Here is a 21,423-nt window from a genome sequence, read left to right as displayed (position 1 = left end):
GAGCATGCGTTGAATTGTTTCCGAGCATGCGTAGGAATTTTAAGCGTCGGAATTGCTACAGACGATCGGTATTTCCGTTGGAAAAATAGAGAACATGCTCTCAATCTTTTGCTGGAGGAAATTCCATACACACGGTCGGAATTTCTGACCAAGAGCTCACATCGGACTTTTGCTGGCGGAATTTCCAAACGTGTGTACGGGGCATTAGAGTGAGCTATGATGGGAAGGATCTGAGTCTCCACACAAACATGCGATTCGGGCCTCTGCTGGAAGAAAATTTTACTAATCGGACCTCCGTAAATTTTAAATCAATACAACTGCCCTACACCCACCCCACTGCACTTACCTCCATGCATGATTTGATTTCACTGCCCATGTAACCTTTGCAGGGGTCCAAGGATTTAAAAGCCACGATCTTCTTCCAGGACAGATCAGAGCAATTCACATTGACCAATTAGAATCGCTCGGATGCATCCTGGCGTCCCTAAAGAAAAAAAGGGGAAGAAGAACCTTGGCTTTCAAATCCTCAAACCACTGTACTGGCTGCATGGGCAGTGAGAACTAATCATCCACGGAGGTCAGTGCAGCAGGGACCAGGGGAGTAGGGGGTTGGACACCCATAATGTAGGGTGTTAGTTCACCTTTCCATTTTTTGTGAAAAAGGTGAACTTACACTTTAAATGTACTTTATAAATACGAACAGTGTACCAGAATGTTAGCCGATTAGCAGCTCAGGGAGCCGATCAGTTCATGTGCTGAAATACTCATGCTGACAGGAGTAGAAAGTAGACAGAGAGCAGAGCTCATCACTGTGCTGCTTCTCCTTTCACTGTCCAGTAACAGGATGGGGTGGGTCCAGGATATCATGGGCTCAGAGGAAGTGGGCTGAATGAGGCCACCACATAAATGACTTATTCAGAGGAAGATGTAAGCATCAATAGTGTGTAACCAGCAGTGGTTCCAATGGCTACACATTGTTAATATTACCCTGTTGGCCCTGAGCAGCAGCGGAGACCAATAAAACTCACCATGTATGCATGAAAGTGTTATCACAAAAGTAGAGCACAATATATGGTCCATACTCAGGGCCCTGAATTATTTTAGTTTTGATTTATACAGCCAAGTGTTGTGGACCAGAACTGACCTGTGTACGTTTGTAGGCCCATAGCATACAATATATAATAATATATAATCTGCTCTGTGTACATAGCAAATTGCCTGTATGCATAATTCGGTTATGTCTCCAGGGCAGGAAATAAGAGGAAATCTCCTCAATGGGACACAGGTAGCAAAAAATAACCCGGCACAAGATCTATCCCTTCTCTATCCTATTCAAAACTAAAAAGAAAAGTTTTAGGTATAGGGATACATAAACCTTTGTATAGAATCACTCTATGAAAATATGACCTGCAGATCAAACATGCCAACAATTAGCATTTTTAAAGACAAATATTTCAATCATGCATTTCCTGTATGACAGCCGATCCTCAGAGACTTAGTGACCGCCAGGTATAAAAAAATGGCCAGCATGGCTTCACGCACAGAGGATGTCAGTTCTGCTTGTAAACAATATCCAAAAATCAACAGGCACTTCCAAAAGTTTCCAGAAGCTTTCCTAATACCCTCAGAGTAGCTATCAGGTTTAGTTTTGTAGCACTGAAAACACATCATCAAGGAAAACCACCATAAAAGAAATACAGGGCTGCTTCTGCTGCTGACCACTGTCTGAAAATGTCAGGTGCCTGGCTGTCACGCTGGACCTAAAGTACACACGGGCCAAAAATTGGCGGAAAATGGTCAGTCTGGCAGAAAGCGGCCGACAGAAGACGGTCTCATCACAACTGCCTTCTGTCAAACCAGCACGCTAGCAAACCAGCACCCATTCAGAGCTGATCAGTGTGTTCTGGGGGGCAGTCCCCCTGTCAGAACACAATAACTTAGCAGGGAGATTGCTGTACTAACATTAGATGTGTTAGTACAGCTATCTGTAAGGTTTTATTTTGTTTAGCCCACTAGGTTGAATAAAAAAAACTTCCCGTGTGTACCCAAGCTTTAGACTTCAGTATTTTCTGAGTAAGTTACTGGGATTCCCTTGAGGAATGTTTGCTTTCAGGGCCAACACTACTGCTAGGCAAACTCTGCCTAGGCCACAGCCGCTGGTTTCCCTACTAGCTTGGTGAGGGAACATGAGGGGCTGAAGGCCACCACTGTACACGTGACTGTGGCACTGACTGACTCTCTGCTGGCCAATTCGGAGACAGCAGCAGCCATGGCGAATGACCGTCATGGGGGTCTGCGGAGGAGGTTAGCTGCAACTCAGCGTGTGAGGAGGGGGACCCCGAGTCGGCTTCCGGGAGTCCGAGGACAGTTGGGCGGGCAGAGGAGGAGGCAGGCACCACGTCTCACCTCGGGATAGAGGAGAAGTTCTTTGCAGATCAGTACCGCACTATAGACCAATTCATGACTGACTTCAGGAGCATGCTGGAGGGCTGCTACCGGCTGCACAACGCCGACCACTGGCTGTCCAAGCAAGCCCAGAAGCTTGAGCTCAAGCTGGAGCAGAAGCTGGCACTGTCCGCTCTGACAGTCAACACATGGCCAGCTGGCAGCTGTGCAGCCTGACCAGGCAGGGCGGCTTATACTGTGTACACCTCATCAATGGGCAGCACTCAGGGTTGCCACCTTTTCTTCAAGTCAAACCCAAACACTTTAGCGGCGCACAGCATTTTTTTTTTTTATAGTATATACTATACATATATTTTGCTATTAAATAATATTTCTAATCATATAAAGTTAATAGCAAGAGTCCACATAGTTCCCCTTTTACATCAGAGTCCACATAGTTCCCCCTTTACATCAGAGTCCACAGAGTTCCCCCTTTACATCAGAGTCCACAGAGTTCCCCCTTTACATCAGAGTCCACAGAGTTCCCCCTTTACATCAGAGTCCACAGAGTTCCCCCTTTACATCAGAGTCCACAGAGTTCCCCCTTTACATCAGAGTCCACAAAGTTCCCCCTCTACATCAGAGTCCACAAAGTTCCCCCTCTACATCAGAGTCCACAAAGTTCCCCCTTTACATCAGAGTCCACAAAGTTCCCCCTCTACATCAGAGTCCACAAAGTTCCCCCTCTACATCAGAGTCCACAAAGTTCCCCCTTTACATCAGAGTCCACAAAGTTCCCCCTTTACATCAGAGTCCACAAAGTTCCCCCTTTACATCAGAGTCCACAGAGTTCCCCCTTTACATCAGAGTCCACAGAGTTCCCCCTTTACATCAGAGTCCACAGAGTTCCCCTTTTACATCAGAGTCCACAGAGTTCCCCCTTTACATCAGAGTCCACAGAGTTCCCCTTTTACATCAGAGTCCACATAGTTCCCCCTTTACATCAGAGTCCACATAGTTCCCCCTTTACATCAGAGTCCACAAAGTTCCCCCTTTACATCAGAGTCCACAAAGTTCCCCCTTTACATCAGAGTCCACATAGTTCCCCCTTTACATCAGAGTCCACATAGTTCCCCCTTTACATCAGAGTCCACAAAGTTCCCCCTTTACATCAGAGTCCACAGAGTTCCCCCTTTACATCAGAGTCCACAGAGTTCCCCCTTTACATCAGAGTCCACAGAGTTCCCCCTTTACATCAGAGTCCACAGAGTTCCCCCTTTACATCAGAGTCCACAGAGTTCCCCCTTTACATCAGAGTCCACAGAGTTCCCCCTTTACATCAGAGTCCACAGAGTTCCCCCTTTACATCAGAGTCCACAGAGTTCCCCCTTTACATCAGAGTCCACAGAGTTCCCCCTTTACATCAGAGTCCACAGAGTTCCCCCTTTACATCAGAGTCCACAAAGTTCCCCCTTTACATCAGAGTCCACAAAGTTCCCCCTTTACATCAGAGTCCACAAAGTTCCCCCTTTACATCAGAGTCCACAAAGTTCCCCCTTTACATCAGAGTCCACAGAGTTCCCCCTTTACATCAGAGTCCACAGAGTTCCCCCTTTACATCAGAGTCCACAGAGTTCCCCCTTTACATCAGAGTCCACAGAGTTCCCCCTTTACATCAGAGTCCACAGAGTTCCCCCTTTACATCAGAGTCCACAGAGTTCCCCCTTTACATCAGAGTCCACAGAGTTCCCCCTTTACATCAGAGTCCACAGAGTTCCCCCTTTACATCAGAGTCCACAGAGTTCCCCTTTTACATCAGAGTCCACAGAGTTCCCCCTTTACATCAGAGTCCACAAAGTTCCCCTTTTACATCTGAACTCGCAGAGTTCCCTTTCACTGTAAGGGGGGCCTCTGCAGACTCTGATGTAAGGGAGAACTCTGGGGCCTCTAACATAAGGGATCCTCTGAGAACCCTGATTTAAGGGGGAACACTGAAAACTCTGGTGTACAGAGAAGACACTGATGTAAGGGGAAACACTGTGGCCTCTGGTGTAAAGGGGAACTCTGATGTAAGGGGTGCTCTGAGAACCTTGATTTGCCTTAGTGTACTCACTCAGAGGCAGGAGAGAGAAGGGGTGAGACTTCAGGTCACAGACAGGGATGGATGGTGAGCTCACTCACCCCTTGGCAGTCAGCACCTCTCATCTAGATATATCTGAGGCTGCTGGACTTCAAATTTCCAGCCCCAACTTTCCTATTCTGAGGCACAGCGTCGGGGATTGGAGTGTGGGCAGACACAGAGGGATAGGGGCGGGAGAAAGAGGTGCACTGCAGATTGAGCCCTCTCTCCTCTCCCGTCTGTGTTTGGGGGGGTTGTTAGTGCTGGCTTTGGGCAATGTGAAAGAGTGTAACAGACACTCATAGTTTAGACAACTGCAGCCAGCAACCCTGCTGGGAAGCCATAGTCCAGTGTAAATAATGTGTCCGGGTTTCAGGCAGTCTGAAACCCGGACGCATGATTCCAAACCCAAACTGTCCAGGTGAATCCGGGACAGGTGGCAACCCTAGCAGCACCGCTCATTTGCTTCTCACATACACTCACAGCTGTGCAGCCTGATCACAGGGGGGTTCTTATACTGACACCTGCTATAGATCAATGGGCAGCACCAGTCATCTCTTACGGTACCATGACATAAAATCCATGGCAGCCTATACAAGGGCTCTGTCAATGCAGCACCCACCTACAACTTCATATTGTACACAAGGGAGATGTATCCCTTTGTTGGTACAGTGATCATTGTCACCAAAAAAGAAAGTGAGCGTAAACCAAAAAATTTTAGGGTTCTACAACAAAAAATAAAAATATTCCAATGGGGATGCCTAAAGCAACCATACAATGATCAAAATGTGACCACTTCAACAAAAACTGGTCAAATTTGAAACAGTCTGTGGGAGTCCCCACTGACAGAAGTTGATTATTTGATCATATATTATGATTATTTTATGTTGGAAAAGTATCCTTGATCAGCCGCTGATCAGTGTATTCTGGTAGTAGTGGGTCCTGCTGTCAGAATACACCGTCCCTGCAGTGGGAGAGATTCCTCCATTCACCTCCATTCTGAGGAGGGAGAAATCTGTTAGTTTTGTTAAAGCAGTATTCAGCCCCCCTCCAAAAATTCAAAGTCAGCAGCTTCACATACTGTAGCTGCTGACTTTTAATACTGGGACACTTACCTGTCCAGGATTCCAGCAATGTCGGCACCCCAGCCTAGGCTTCCATCGGCTGTCAGGTGCTGCTGCCACCATTGCCAGTAAAGGAAGGCCGGGTCCCTACTGCGCATGCGCGAAACGCTCTGTGCTCTCTTACTAGCCGGCAGCAGGGAGAGGAGGAGAGGGCCGGACATCTGATGTAGCTTGCTGCGGTGAGGTCCGATTAAAATGGGGACAGGGTACCTGTCAAAAACAGGTACCCACTCCCCCTGCCCCCCGAAAAGTGCCAAATGTGGCAACAGAAGGGGGGAAGAATCAGATAAGCCCGTTGGCTGAATTACAAAAAAACTAATTCCCCAATGGTAAACAAAATGTGTAAAAAATACCCTGGCAAGGGTTTTAACTCTACCCCACTCTATCCAAAACTGAAAAAAAAAGAAGAGGTATTGGCTATACATACAAACAACTGGCCACTGCCCACACCTAGAACTGGGTTTTGCAGCAAGGAGCACATGGAAGTCAAACAACACCAAAGAAAAATCCCAGTTCACCAACTAGCCTGCAACCAACTGAATTATCTAGTCTAACAGTATGCGTTAAAAACAGGGGTTTAGTCTGCAAACATTTGCAAATACATGGTTAGGCTGCAGAGCCACTTTATGGTACCCCAGTATTATCTGGAGTCCTGAAATTGCCCACTGAAAACAATGGGCTGCCAAGGCACAAAATTAAAAAAAAGGAATGCGATGTCTAGGTCTCTGTTCTTCTCTATACAATTAAGGCAGATCATGGCTGGTAGTAAGGAGCTAGCTGGGTGCTTCCTGAAAACATCACAGCACCCTGCCTCACTACTCCTTTCAAGAGCCCTCAGCCCTGATGCAAGGAGTGTGCTGGATCTTGGAAGGAGATATACAAATATTAAAGAAGTCCAGCCTGAACTTGTTTGGCTGGGCCTCTCCTATGATTGACAGTCAGCAACTCTCTGCTCGGTTCTCTGTGAGAACCGAGCCATCGGCGATTTTCGATCGCTTGGTTCTCAATGCAGATGGTCCGATGGTGCATCCACCTAGGTAAGTATGAATGTGCAAAAAAAAAAAAACATACTTCTCTTTAAAAACGCCTTAATGATTGGATTCAGATTGGAGGAGTGGGCTTTCCTGAGGGGACTACATTTACATGAGGAGTAATCTAGGTCCACATGTAATGATGAGCTTCCAGATTTGAAAAAACTAAAAAAGAGCTAGATGATGCTGGACTTTCTCCAGGAAGAAGACAAGGCAGGCTCCGACTTGCTGTAGCTTCTAATATACAGTGTGAGAAGCTCACAGTGTGCAGTGAAATCAGAGTAAGCAATCTCAGTACAGGAGAGGAGCCTGTACAGCTGTGCAAGACTGATGGCAAGGCCGGAGTTCAGCTTTAACCACTTGCTGACGGCAATACGTATATATAATTACGGTTTGCAATTAGTTTACCGCAGTTATGGCTGAACAGGTCAGCCATAACCCCGGTTTTCTCTTGAAAGCATTCCAAGCACTCATGAGCTGCTGGAACGATCAGAAGCGTCAGTCTGTGTTTCTTAAGCTTACTATTTCCGCCGACTCACCTGAGAAACAATCCGACGGTGCGGCCACCTGGTCACAGAGGAGATAAAAGACTAGATCATGTTTGATTGCCTCTATGGCCTTGGAGGACCGGAAAGACGTCATGACATCAATATAGGGAGTATTATTCCTGCGCTACCAAGCAGTGGTGTTATAGGTGTTATTAGATAGGGAAAAGCAGCTTGCACCGAATGGGGTCCAGCCTTAAACCCTGGTGTGACTAACAACTGACAAATGGGGATGGTGCTGCGCTAATCCTACAATAAATTATAATATCTAGGTGTACTGGGTATCAACTATTGTCTTTACTGAGGTATAGGATGGTGATCGAAACCACCATGGGGAATATATAGCACTATGTGAACGTGCAGGCAGTATGTGCATAATAAAAAGGATAATAATAAATAAAGGGTGGATCCCACCAAAAAAACTATACATATGTATCTCTCAGCTTAAATAAAAATAGAACCATGGTGAAATCTACAATAAAATTAAAAAAAAAATAAAAAATTTTCTTTCAATAAAATAGTGATTGCCGCTGAGACATTAAATGCCAGTACAAAGTGCTGTGAATTAATATCCGGAAATTATTATAGTTCAATGAACCATGATTCATATAAATAAATAGATGGCTAAAAACTAAATAACATAAAAGCAAAAATTGCCAAATGATACAACGTTACAATGAATATCCAAAGTGATCTTCATAATTGTGCTTCATGCAATATAGTGTCCAGCGCCAACAGGGGATGCTCAAGCTTAAAATAATACAATCCAATAAAGGTGACTTAGTGCAACAAAAAACAACTTCAATGCTTCCTTAGTGATAACAGACAATTAAGTTGTGTAGATAGCAGCTGGGTTTAAAAATCATTTGTTCAGAAGAGTGGTGAATGGGAAGTGTACAGCAGGATCTCCTCCATGCAACAATCCTCTAGTGGTAGATAATGGCCCCTTACCTCACTATACTGAGGTTACAGCATAGAGCAGACAGCGCTTGTGGTGTCTCCTGTGCAGGGGGGTCCTAGGTAATGGACTGTCATTTATCAGACTTCAGATCCATGGGGAGCATCATAGTAAATTGAGAGATGAAGATACCATATAGTGTAGTATTTCAAGCATGTATCAGACTTTATTCAACATTAGCAGCATACAGGGTATTCACACAGTAAAAAAGGAAAGCTACAGCGTATCCAGACGAGTGGCGAGCTCATACACTGCTGACAGTGGGCGGTGCCTGTCCCTACGTGTGGCGTCATGGGTCACGTGGCTTCATCAGGGGATCATTTTTAATTTTATTGTAGACGTCATGACATCACTTCCGGTCCTAGGTGGAAGTAAATACATTTTTGCATTGCTGGGGTAGCACATTGCAGGGGCTTCTATCTTTAAGGCTTCTTTCTCTAAGTGATTCTTTCTACAAGTGATATGCACTTCATTCTCTGCACTGGGTTCTGCCTCACCTGATCATTCCTTCTGTCTCTTTACAGGTATGTGTCAGCTCATCCACATCTTCCACCGTTAACTGCAATTGGGATCTGCTTGCTGTCTCTGTGTGTGTGTGTCTCTCTGGTATGTGTCAGCTCATCCACATCTTCCACCGTTAACTGCAATTGGGATCTGCTTGCTGTCTCTGTGTGTGTGTGTCTCTCTGGTATGTGTCAGCTCATCCACATCTTCCACCGTTAACTGCAATTGGGATCTGCTTGCTGTCTCTGTGTGTGTGTGTCTCTGGTATGTGGCCTTCTCTATCTGTTGCCCTGTGCGAACAACCATGACATTATTTGTTTTTCTGGACTGTCTTACCTAAGTTTTATGTGTTGATCTTGTCTTGGCCTCTTGCTATTCTGACTTTTGAAGCAAAAAGTTCACTTTGATTGCTAGGCACTCTTATAGTCACTCATGATTAATTAACGAACTTCAACCCCACCCCTATAACAGTATATATTTGAGCATCCTTAAGGGGGTAGCACATTGCAGGGGCTTCTATCTTTAAGGCTTCTTTCTCTAAGTGATTCTTTCTACAAGTGATATGCACTTCATTCTCTGCACTTCAGCGATTGCACGAAGCAAACAAATACAGCAATCTGCACTGGAAAGCAGCTAACAGACTGCAGGTGACCCGTCTCTCTATTAAGCTCTCCTTCCACTCTGTAACATGCACTCTCTACCACTGCTTCTGACACTCCTGTCCTCTCTCCTCAAACTCTCTTACCTTCACCCCCCCTCTCCACCCGCCTGCTTATACATATCACCCTGCCTTCTGTCTTCCCCCTACTACTGCTCTTACCAACTCTCGCTCATTCTACATCCATACACTGATAAAACCTCCAGTACTCTGAGACATGCCCCTTCACATAAATCACAGTCCCACATTACCTCCCTCACCCTCCTGCTTCTCCTAATCTCTGGTGACATATCCCCAAACCCTGGGCCACCATCATCTGTCTTTGCCCAACGCTCCCATCCCCCTACACCCTCTGGCAGGAGCCGCAACCCACAGAACTTGGTCTCTATTCCTCTTTCCAAAACCAGCCCCCCCTTTTCCTGTGCCCTGTGGAATGCACGTTCTGTCTGCAACAAACTCACCGCCCTCCACGACCTCTTTATCACAAATTCCTTTAACCTACTTGCCATTACTGAAACCTGGCTTCATGAATCGGATACTATTTCTCCTGCTTCCCTCTCCCATGGGGGCCTTCTCTGGACTCGCTTCCCCAGACCAAGTGGACGGAAGGGAGGTGGAGTGGGAATCCTTCTAGCCCCATGCAGCACCTATCAGGTTCTTCACCCACCTCCCTCTCTGACACTCTCCTCTTTTGAGGCACATTGCATTCGTCTTTTCTCTCCCATTTCTCTAAGAATTGCTGTCATCTACCGGCCCCCTGGACCAGTATCAGCCTTTCTTGATGACTTCTCTGCCTGGCTACCCTACTTTCTCTCTTCTGAAATCCCCACAATTATTCTTGGGGACTTCAACATCCCTGTCAACACTAACACTACTATTACTTCTAAACTTCTCAGTCTAACCTCATCGCTTGACCTGACGCAATGGATACAGGCTCCTACCCACTCCAACGGCAACACCCTTGACCTTGCCTTCTCCTATCTGTGCACTCCGTGCAACCTTTCCAACAATCCATTCCCACTCTCTGATCACCACCTTATTAGTTTTGCTCTCTCCTTGTCTTCCACCTCTTCTCCCTCCAACCGCCCAACAGTTACACGCAGAAACCTTCGCCACCTCAACCCTTCTCTTCTCTACTCTGCTACTGATCACCTCTATGACAAAATCTCCCCCCTGTCCTGCCCCAACCTAGCTACTTTCATTTACAACAGCTCACTGTCCTCCTCCCTAGACAAGCTGGCCCCCTCACTACACGCAGAATTAGGCCCCGACTGCTACAACCCTGGCAAACAGATGACACCAGAAGTCTCAGAAAACGTAGCCGCGCTCTTGAGCGCCTGTGGCATAAGACTAAGACCCAGGAAGACTTCACACAATATAAATCTGCCCTCCTAAAATACTACTCCTGCCTTCACACTGCCAAACAGACCTACTTTATCACACTCATCAACACCTTCTCATCCAGTCCACGTCAACTCTTCTCTACCTTCAACACTCTACTCTGTCCTCCACTGCCTCCACCCACCAACTCAATCACCGCCCAGGAGATTGCCAATCACTTCAAAACTAAGATTGATACAATTCATGAGGAGATCGCCAATGCGCAAAAACCTCCCCCATGCAACACCCCATGTCCACAGATACAGTCATTACTTCCCTCATTCAACCCTGCTACTACTACTGAGGTTGCTAAACTTTTATCTAGCACTCATCTAACCACTTGCCCCCTGGATCCTGTTCCCTCGCAAATGCTACGCTCACCCTCTGACTCGATTCTACGCTCTCTAACTCACATTTTCAACCTCTCCCTCTCTTGTGGCATCTTCCCAAACTCTCTAAAACATGCACTAGTCACCCCCATACTAAAAAAGCCCTCACTGGATCCCACCAATCTCAACAACTTACGTCCCATCTCCTTACTCTCCTTCTCCTCCAAACTTCTTGAAAGACTGGTCTACAACCGATTAAGTGACCATCTGACCATGAATAAACTTCTTGATCCCCTTCAGTCCGGTTTTCGCCCTCAACACTCCACGGAAACGGCTCTCCTTAAACTCTCAAATGACCTACTAATGGCTAAAGCCAATGGACACTATTCTGTACTACTTCTCCTGGATCTCTCTGCTGCCTTTGACACAGTGGACCACCCACTCCTCCTCGAAAAACTCCACTCCTTTGGTCTCCGTGACTGCACTCTTCGCTGGTTCTCATCCTACCTATCCCACCGCTCCTTCAGTGTCACTTACAACTCTACTTCATCCTCTCCTCTTCCTTTTTCCGTTGGGGTCCCCCAAGGTTCTGTTCTCGGACCTCTCCTTTTCTCAATCTACACCACCTCCTTGGGTCAGTTGATTGCCTCCCACGGCTTTAAATATCATCTCTACGCTGATGACACCCAAATCTATCTCTCCACCCCCCAGCTCTCTCCATCTGTCTCCTCACGCATTACCAACTTATTAGCAGACATATCAGCCTGGATGTCACATCACTTTCTCAAACTCAACCTATCCAAAACCGAGCTCATGATATTTCCTCCCTCAGGTGCCACTTCCCCTGATCTCCCTGTCAAGATCAACGGCTCAACTATCAACCCATCTCCCCACGCCAAGGTCCTAGGTGTAATCCTGGACTCTGAACTAACCTTTCGACCCCACATTCTATCACTATCCAAAGCTTGCCGCCTCTGTCTTCGCAACATCTCCAAGATACGCCCCTTCCTAACCATTGACACCACAAAGCTTCTAATCCACTCCCTGGTCATCTCCCGCCTTGACTACTGCAACTCCCTCCTCATTGGTTTACCTCTAAATAGGCTATCCCCACTTCAGTCCATCATGAACGCTGCGGCCAGGCTCATCCACCACACAAACCGCTCAGCGTCTGCTACACCCCTCTGCCAATCCCTCCATTGGCTGCCACTCAGTCACCGAATTAAATTCAAGATACTAACTATAACTTACAAAGCCATCCACAACTTGGCCCCTAGCTACATCTCTAACCTAGTCACAAAATACCAACCTAATCGTTCTCTTCGCTCCTCCCAAGACCTCCTGCTCTCAAACTCCCTTGTCACCTCATCCCATGCTCGCCTTCAGGACTTCTCCAGAGCCTCCCCCATCCTCTGGAATGCTCTACCCCAATCCGTCCGTTTTTCTCCTACTTTATCCACTTTCAGACGATCCCTGAAAACTCATCTCTTCAGAGAAGCCTATCTGGCCCCCACCTAACAACTGTACATTTATCTTCTCAATCAGCACATCACCCACAGTTATTACCTCTTGTATCTCTTGACCTCCCCTCTTAGATTGTAAGCTCTAAGGAGCAGGGCCCTCTGATTCCTACTGTATCAAATTGTATTGTACTTGTACTGTCTACCCTCAAGTTGTAAAGCGCTACGTAAACTGTTGGCGCTATATAAATACTGTATAATAATAATATAATAATTTTTTTTTTTTAATTCTTTTTGTTAAAAGATCTTTTAGACCCCAGATCTCTCCATAAAGAGGACCTGTCATGCTTATTTCTATTACATAGGATGCTTACAGTTCTTGTAAGAGGAATAAAATAAAAAAAATTTAAAAAAATTAAAAGGGGCCGTGCAAAAAATACATACATAAATAAAAATAAAATAAGGAAAACATTTTTTTAAAGTGCCCCCGTCCCTCCATACTCGCACGCAGAAGCAAATGCATACCCAAGTCACACACTCACATGTATACGGTGTTCACACCACACATGTGAGGTATCGCCACCAATGTCTGAGCAAGAGCAATAATTCTAGCACCAGACCTCCTCTGTAACTAAACCGATAATCTGTACAGGCATTTAAAACATTGTCTATAGAGATTATTAAGTACCGTGGTTTGTCTCCATTTCATGAGTGTGCGCAATTTTAAAGCGTGACATATTAGGTATCTATTTGCTCGGCATAACATCATCTTTCATATAAAAATGGGGGTATATGTTGTGGGGTTTTTTTTTTGTTTTTTTAATTCATTTTTTCCCAAAAAATTGTGTTTGAAAAACCGCTGCGCAAATACCGTTTAACATAAAAATTGCTATTTTATTCCCTAGGGTCTCTGCTAAATATATATATATATATATATATATATATATATATATATATATATATAAAATATTTTGGGGTTATAAGTAATTTTCTAGCAAATAAAATGATTTAAACTTTGTAAACAAAAAGTGCCAGAAAAGGCCTGGTCTTCAAGTGGTTAAAGTAAACCTGTCATAAGAGAAATCTGTAGGTTGCCTTTGCCATTCTTCTATGGAGAATGCTGCTCACAGGTCTGTCATTCCTGATCGAGTCTAATTTTTATTTTTTTAATCAAATGAATGCATTTCAGAAAATGTCCATAGGTGAGCGCAAGTAAACACCTGTGCCAGCAAACACACTACAGACTGTAGTTCCTGGGCACCACAACTACAACCATATTTTACAGCCCTGTGCAAGAACCTCTGCTGTCTGTGTCCCCATCGAGGAGAGTTCCCCTCACTTCCGGTTCCGCTGACGTGCTCAGGACAAGAAGTGATGTGAAATCTTTTTAGTGGAGACAGAGAAAGTAACAAAAACACAATCTCTGGAATTCAGAAGGCACATCGTAGACACTCTTAAGGGTGTTGCGCCTCAAACGATGCCTGCAACAAATTTATATACTGGTCAAAAAGATGTATGTGAATTTATCGCATAGAGGCACGATGAGGGGTGAACCCTGCGGACACTCCATCCCCAAGCCATACAGTTTCCCTGGTTACTAGGATGCTGTCAGCTGCATAGTGTCATTGGTTGCTAAGATGGAGGCAGCTGTGTAGCCAACAGGGTCCCAGCAACCAATGACACCCCCCCCCCCCCCAGATTCCTGTCTATGACCGAACGTGGGCATTGTCATATTTGGGTGAGGACATCAGCCCCCTTTGTTTACATTCAGCGGTGATCCTGGGAATCTGAATGGAGCCAGGGGTGCGTCAACAGTTACCAGTACCCTAGCAACCTCAAGCCCACAGCAGTAAGCTGTCACATTTATGAGGCAACGTTCACATTTGTGACGTGCGCAAAATCCTGTGCTTTCCCGCAACACACAGAAACACGCTGCCCTTTTGCAAACATGCAGCAGTGCCATTCATTTTTAATGGCGCTTCCACACACCTGTGAACGTGCATCATGCGTGGCAACGTTCTCTGAAATTCATTTCTTTGTAAAAAAAAAAAAAAAAAAAAAAAAAAAACCACACTGCAGACTGTGGCTCCCAGGCACCACAACCATATTTTACAACCCTGTGCAAGAGCCACTATTGTCTGCCACCATCGAGGAAGCTTCCCCTCACTTCCAGTTCAGTGATCAGGACAAGTGATGTGAAATCTTTTTAGCGGGGACAGAGAAAGCAACAAAAACACAATCCCTGGAATTCAGAAAACACTCTTAAAAATGATGTTGTGCCTGCACGTCAAATGATGCCTGCAACACATTCATGTACTGGTGAGAAAGATGTATGTGAATTTATTGTATAGAGGCATGATGAGGGGTGAACCCTGCAAACACTCCATTCCCGAGCCATACAGTGTCTTTGGTTACTAGGATGCTAATAGCTGCATTGAGTCATTGGTTGCTAAGACGCAAGCAGCTGTGTAGCCAACAGCGTCCTAGCAACCAATGAGACCCCATTCCTGTATTTGAATAAACGTGGGCATTGTCATATTTGGATAAGGACATCGGCCCCTTTGTTTACATTCAGTGGTGAGCCTGAGAATCTCTTGTTTGGCAGCTGAATGGGGCTGGGGTTGTGTCATTGGTTGCTAAGACGCAAGCAGCTGTGTAGCCAACAGCTTCCTAGCAACCAATGAGGCCCCATTCCTGTATTTGAATAAACATGGGCATTTTCATATTTGGGTAAGGACATCAGCACCTTTGTTTACATTCAGGTGTGAGCCCCTGAACAGCTGAATTGGGCTGGGGATGTGTCATTAGTAGAGATGGGTTCGGGCGTGTAAGAAATCCCACCAGGAAGCCAACCCTGCACAGCGCTAATCCCAGGCAGTGAGGCATTTTCTGGTCCCTGGAAATGTCTCACTGCCTGTAATTAGTGCTGTGCAGTGTTGGCTTCCTGGCAGGATCGGGCATGTGGGATTTTGAAACACCAGAGCCCATCTATAGTCATTAGTTACCAGCACCCTAGCAACTACAAGCCTAGAGCAGGAAGCTGTCACATCCACGAGGCTACGTTCACATTTGTGCATTGTGGGAACGTGAGTAATATTATTCGCTTTCCCGCAACACACAGAAACGCATTGCCCTTTTGAAAACATGCGGCAGTGCCATGAATTCTTCATGGCTCCCACACGCTTCCGTGAATGTGCACCAAAACGCATGAAGCCACACCATGCGTTTTAGTATGGTGCAATTTTTCGAAAGGTTCAGGGACTTCTTTTGAGTGTTTCTCGCACATAGAATTAAAAGGAATGGGCTGCATTACATGTGACATACAGAACAGCACATGCGCTCTGTACGATGATGATGATGATGTTACCGCCACTTTCCAGATCTGCCAACCGGCGATCATTCTTTCTGAATCTGGCACACGCCTGAGCTGTCATCAAAACGGTCACAAAGCTTCCATGCATTGGGGCTGTAAACACCAGCGTGCTAGAAAATGCAATAAGTGTTTTCTTGAACATGCATGTTGCTTTTTTTAATGGCGCTTTTAGTGCGTTGCGTTAAAATCAACGCAATCCATAGTACATTTTATACGCATTTTGCATGGGTTTCTCATCCTCGTTCACTAGGAAAAAAGGGGGGGCCATCAGAAACACCCCACCAGTTATAAACCTCCCCCACACCATCTCACATTTAAAGAAAAAAAGTTTTTGGTTGGATTTGTACTTTATAGAACCAGAGCCCCAGAACAAGCAGCCAGCCCAGAAATTCTGCCTTCACTGGGAGCATGCTTGTTCGGAGCCAGTGATTCAGAAACTACCAAAGCCAGGCAACCAGCATTTCCCTGTCCGGTGTATTGGATCCCTATGATTATAGTGGAGGCTGGACAGCTGTGCCCAGCGCTGTGTATTGCTACGTGTCCTGTGCCATTCACCTGTACAGGACATGGGGAGATCTGTCCTCATAAACCCCCAAATTCTGCATCTGCACCCCGCCCCCCTGCTGCCCCTGACCTGGACATCGGGCTCCGGGGGCCACTCGGTGTTTATCAGAAGATCGTATAAGATATTTTCATCGGTATTCTCCATGTCTGCTTGGTCACTAGGCGCCGCCATCTTTACTCCTGGCAGTGCGCGCTGACATGTACGGTGGCTGGTTGGTGACAAACTTCCTGTCCTCCTCCCCGCTCCGCCACACTGTGCTGAGTGTAGTCAGGATGGCAAATAATAAAGTCTATATGACGTGGCCTGCCGCCTGACTCGAGTGTCTGTCTACAAATACAAATGTGAAAGGAGTTTGATTTTATTATTAGTTCTGATACCTCCAGTATAAAAAAAATTCAACTGTTTAGCTCCATCTCATCACATGAGTCCTAAAGATCTGAGATAGAGGCGGGCTGGTCAATTCCCTGCAGTAGCCAGCCCAGAGCCTGGCATTGTTTCCATTCTGAGCTATTCTAATGACTTCTGCCGAGTTAGCCCCCCCCCCCATGTCAAAAATTTTGAAATAATCTTATGCAGTTTGTTAGATCTTTGTTAGATCAGGTTAGATCAACCATTGTTTGCGTTAGATCTCACACAGAAGAAGCAATATTAACAGTTATTTGCTGGGGGCGCTAACCCGTCATCAGCCCCCCCTTATCAAAAAATTGACCAAACAGTTAGTTATTTTGGAAGCTATTTGTTAGATCCGGTAAGATCAAGTGGTTTTAAAGTTAGATCTCACATCATTTCAGAAATATTCCACATCAAAATAGAGATATTAGGTGATATATATGGATGGGTTAGCCCCCCCCAAATGCAATTTTCTGGCCAAAAATCATTCAGGCTAATAGATATTTGTTAGATCCGGTAAGATCAAGTGATTTTAACGTTAGATCTCACATAATTTCAGAGATATTTCACATCAAAATAAAAATATTAGGTGGTACATATGGACGGGTTAGCCCCCCCACATGCAATTTTCTGGCCACAAATCATTCAGGCTTATAGATATTCGTTAGATCCGGTAATATCAAGTGAATTTTAACGTTAGATCTCACATCATTTCAGAGATATTCCACATCAAAATAGAGATATTAGGTGGTACATATGGACGGGTTAGCCCCCCACATGCTATTTTCTGGCCAAAAATCATTCAGGCTAATAGATATTCCTTAGATCCGGTAAGATCAAGTGGTTTTAACGTTAGATCACACATAATTTCAGAGATATTGCACATAAAAATAGAGATATTAGGTGGTACATAAGGACAGGATGGCCCCCCCACATGCAATTTTCTGGCCAAAAATAATTCAGGCTAATAGATATTTGTTAGATCAAGTGGTTTTAACATTAGAGATATTAGGTGGTGGTACATAAGGATGAGATTAGATCTCACATAATTAGAGACTTATTAAGTGATTAATGAGGGGGGCTGGCCCCCTCTTATCAAATTTTCTGGCCAAAAAATCACCCCGGCTAATTGATATTCATTAGATCCGGTAAGATCAAGTGATTTTAATGTTTGATTATCCATAATTACAGGGATATTAGGGATATTTGGTAGCGATGCATGGATATCCATACTAGTGTCTATATCAGAGCTGGTGATGAGCATTTTCACGTGTACCAGTGAGGAGTGCCATTGAGCATACCGAGGTATGCTGAAATTATGTGGGACGTTAATCGACAGGTGTGTCCAAGACCAGTGAAGCCTGAAGCACAGTGCCAGAAGCCAGAAGGAAACTTCGGAGGGCTCTGGTGAAGGATCTACGGTAGCTGGCTCAAAACCAATGACACGAAGAGACAGCAGTGAAAGTCCAAACCCTTGCAGAGGGCCCCCCGTTGTTGCCTCCAAGCAACCCAGTGTCCTGTTTCTTTTGACAAATGCTGCCTGGTGTCAGAGAGTCAATGCACACCAGACTCCCAGAACTTAGCACAGACTTAAGCCCAATCAGAACCTCGCAGAGAGGAGCGTGGATACAAACCACCGAACAGGCCAGGGCCACCACTTCCTCCATGCTCCCTGACAAGCTGGTGGGACCTTTTCCTGTTGTTCTCATCCAAGTAAAGGGAGTCTACACCAAGGCCCTTCTGGATACTGGCGCTTAAGTGACCCTTCTCTACAGAGACTTCTATGACAGAAGTTGGAAGAGCTGCAGATATGGGGCATTGTGATTCAGAACTTCCCCTATGATGGCTATCTACCGGTCAAGCTGACCTTCGATCCCTCCATGGCTGGGAAAGCCGAGACTTTTGAAAATCAGGCAGTGGTTTGTCCTCGCCCACCAGGGGGCAGTAAGAGTTCTCTCATCATAGGGACCATACTGATCTTGTCAGAAGGCTGTTGACACCTCTTGTTCTGGAGCCGGGCACTTCAACTACAAGTGTGCACCCCATGCTGAGACAAGCTTACCAGCACCTGGTACAAAAACAGAAGGGAAAGATCTGGCGCTTGGACCAGTGTGAGAAGGTGTTACAGCCTGGTAGAGTGGCCTATTTATGAGCATCTGTCACACTAAATTGGAAGCAAACAGGCCCTTTCATTGTCCTTGAATCAGATGGACTGAGAGAAGACATGGGAGTGGAGATAATTCCCAAGGTGGTCTCAACCAAAGGGTTGCAAAGAAGTCACTGGAAGATCTTGGTTAGTGTCCGCAACATAACAGCCTCGCCAGTAAAGATGCCGGCTCAGATGTTGCTGGGACAAGTGAATCTGTCCACCCCAGTCCCGCCCTCTGATTTGGTGGGGGGAGCAAAGGATGGGATCTCTGTGGAGGAGCTCTATCCGAAGAATACTCCCCTTTTGCCTGAATGGAAAGAAAGGGCCAAGACTCAGCTCCTGAGATGTCAGGCTGCATTCTCTGAGTTAATTTGATGTGGGGTGTGCAAAAAAGTGCCCAATACTGGATCCATCTCTTCGAGTGCATAAGCCATTCAGGGAAAGAGTTTGATGGATTCCTTTAGGGGACTTGGAGGATCTGCATGAACAACTGGCAGAGTTGAAGAGGGCAGGTATCATCCGAGAGTCCCAGAGTCTATACGCTTCCCCAATAGTGGTGGTACGGAAGAAGAATGGGTCACTGAGGCTGGGTATTGACTACCAGACGCTGAACCGAAGGACCATTCCCGGCCTGTCAGGAGCAAAGTGGTTTAGCATGCTGGATTTGAAGAGTGGGTATTACCAAATCCCCATGCACCCTGAGGATTGGGAGAAGATAATTTTCATTACCCTGGAGGGAGCTTTAGATTTGACCATATGTATCAAGGCCTGTCTGGTGCCCCAGCCACCTTCCAAAGGCTAATGGAGAAGACCGTGGGTGACATGAAACTGATTGAGGTGTTGGTGTACATAGACAACATCATCGTATTCAGCAAGACCCTGAAAGAGCACTAAGAGTTTCTGCAGAAGGTCCTGAAGAGACTCCACGATGAGGGGGTTGAAGCTGTCTCTGGAAAAGTGCCAGTTTTATCAACCCTCGATCAACTACCTTGCTCACATTGTGTCTGCTGATGAAGTGCCCACTGACCTCCAGAAGCTGGAAGCTGTCACCTCCTGGCCGAGGCCTACCAACGTGACTGAGCTTAGGTCATTTCTGGGATTTTGCTCTTATTACAGAAGATTTGTCAAGGGATTTGCTAAGACTCTGACCCAGATCTGGCGAAGCCTGTCAGACCAGCTGGAAGGCCCAGAAAACCCAGAGAGTCCATTCAGGAACAATGGACTCCGAAGTGTGAAGAGGTTTTAGGCAGCTGAAGTGAAGCCTAACAACCGCTCCAGTCGTGGCCTATGCAGATCCAACCAAGCCATACAAGCTACACTTTGATACCAGTCGAGATGGGTTAGGTGGTCTGCTATATCAAGAGCATGACTGCCATCTATGGCCTGTTGCCTACGTGAGTCTGAACTTGGCCCCCGCCGAAAAGAACTATCTCATGCACAAACTTGAGTTCCTGGCCTTGAAGTGGGTGGTGGATAAGCTGAGGGATTACCTGTATGGAGCGGAGTTCGTGATCAAGACCAACAACAATGCTCTCACCTACATCCTCACTACCACCAAGTTGGACGCCATGGGTCACAGATTGTTGGCTGCTCTATCAGGGTTTATTTTCAGCCTGAAGTATCGACCGAGGTCAGGAAACAAGACGCGGATGCTTTGTCAAGAAGGCCCCATTGTTCCAGAGACCCTCCAGAAGAATAGGCCCAGCTGACACCTGAAGGGTACGAGCCTTATGTGAAGAAGCAGAACATCAACCTGGAGTAGGATCCAGGACGGAAGAGGTTGGAGTGTCAGCTGCTGGTGTCCCCAGATGTTATTGCAGTTTCGCCCAAGTCGGGGATGAAGGTCTGCCCAAGCTGTCAAAGACCTGCGGAGGGACCAGTTGGAGGACCCTCCCTGTAGCTTGGCATTGAAGGCCTTGGAGAGCCAACGCCCTGACTTGCTCCTTACTGACTCTTGAAGGAAACCCATCTGCTGCACCGAGAGTGGGATCGGTTTCAGGTGCACAGAGGGTTGGTCCACCGAAGGGGCCCCTCTGACGATTCTGAAGAAAAATGGCAGCTATTCCTAGCTGAAAAACATACGGAGACAGTATTAACTGCCCTACTATCAGGAACCATGGCATAGATCAAGTGAGCTGGACTGCTTATGTAGGCAGGACTGTCGAGCAGAATCAACAACAGCTGGGTAACTGTGGAGAGAAATGGGAGCTGGCAATTAGCCGACAGCTGAGCGGCCAGCTCAGAGAAGGAAGGGCTGAGCCCAGCCCTGACACCTACATGACAACCATGGCCACCTAGGGCCCAATCGGACTTTTCTCCTGGTGAGGGACCGGTTCTACTGGCCCTGCATGCAGACTGAAGCTGCAGACTTTGCCTCACCGAGCTGCCCCAATGGACCATCTTCAGAGTCAAGGACCCATGGAGCTGGTGTGCATTCACATTCTGTGCTTGAG

General features: G+C 46.2%; 1 protein-coding gene across 2 annotated transcripts in view; it reads right to left on the bottom strand.

Moving 5' to 3' along the window:
• NBAS (NBAS subunit of NRZ tethering complex) overlaps positions 1-16,658 on the bottom strand; it is a 1,128,646-nt gene extending 1,111,988 nt beyond the window's left edge. Inside the window, exon 1 of one of the 2 annotated variants that reach the window (XM_073625355.1) lies at positions 16,501-16,658. In XM_073625355.1, the coding sequence (XP_073481456.1) occupies positions 16,501-16,602 (102 nt within the window). In that variant the 5' untranslated portion in view covers positions 16,603-16,658. The remainder of the gene's footprint in view (positions 1-16,500) is intronic. The other variant, XM_073625357.1, reaches the window with a different exon arrangement.
• Positions 16,659-21,423: the final 4,765 nt, after the last annotated feature.

The sequence above is a fragment of the Aquarana catesbeiana genome, linkage group LG04 (genome assembly GCF_042186555.1).
Source record: "Aquarana catesbeiana isolate 2022-GZ linkage group LG04, ASM4218655v1, whole genome shotgun sequence".
NCBI classification, from domain to species: Eukaryota; Metazoa; Chordata; class Amphibia; order Anura; family Ranidae; genus Aquarana; species Aquarana catesbeiana.
Note: the sequence above shows the minus strand (reverse complement) of the source record. Positions and strands in the feature narration are given on the sequence as shown.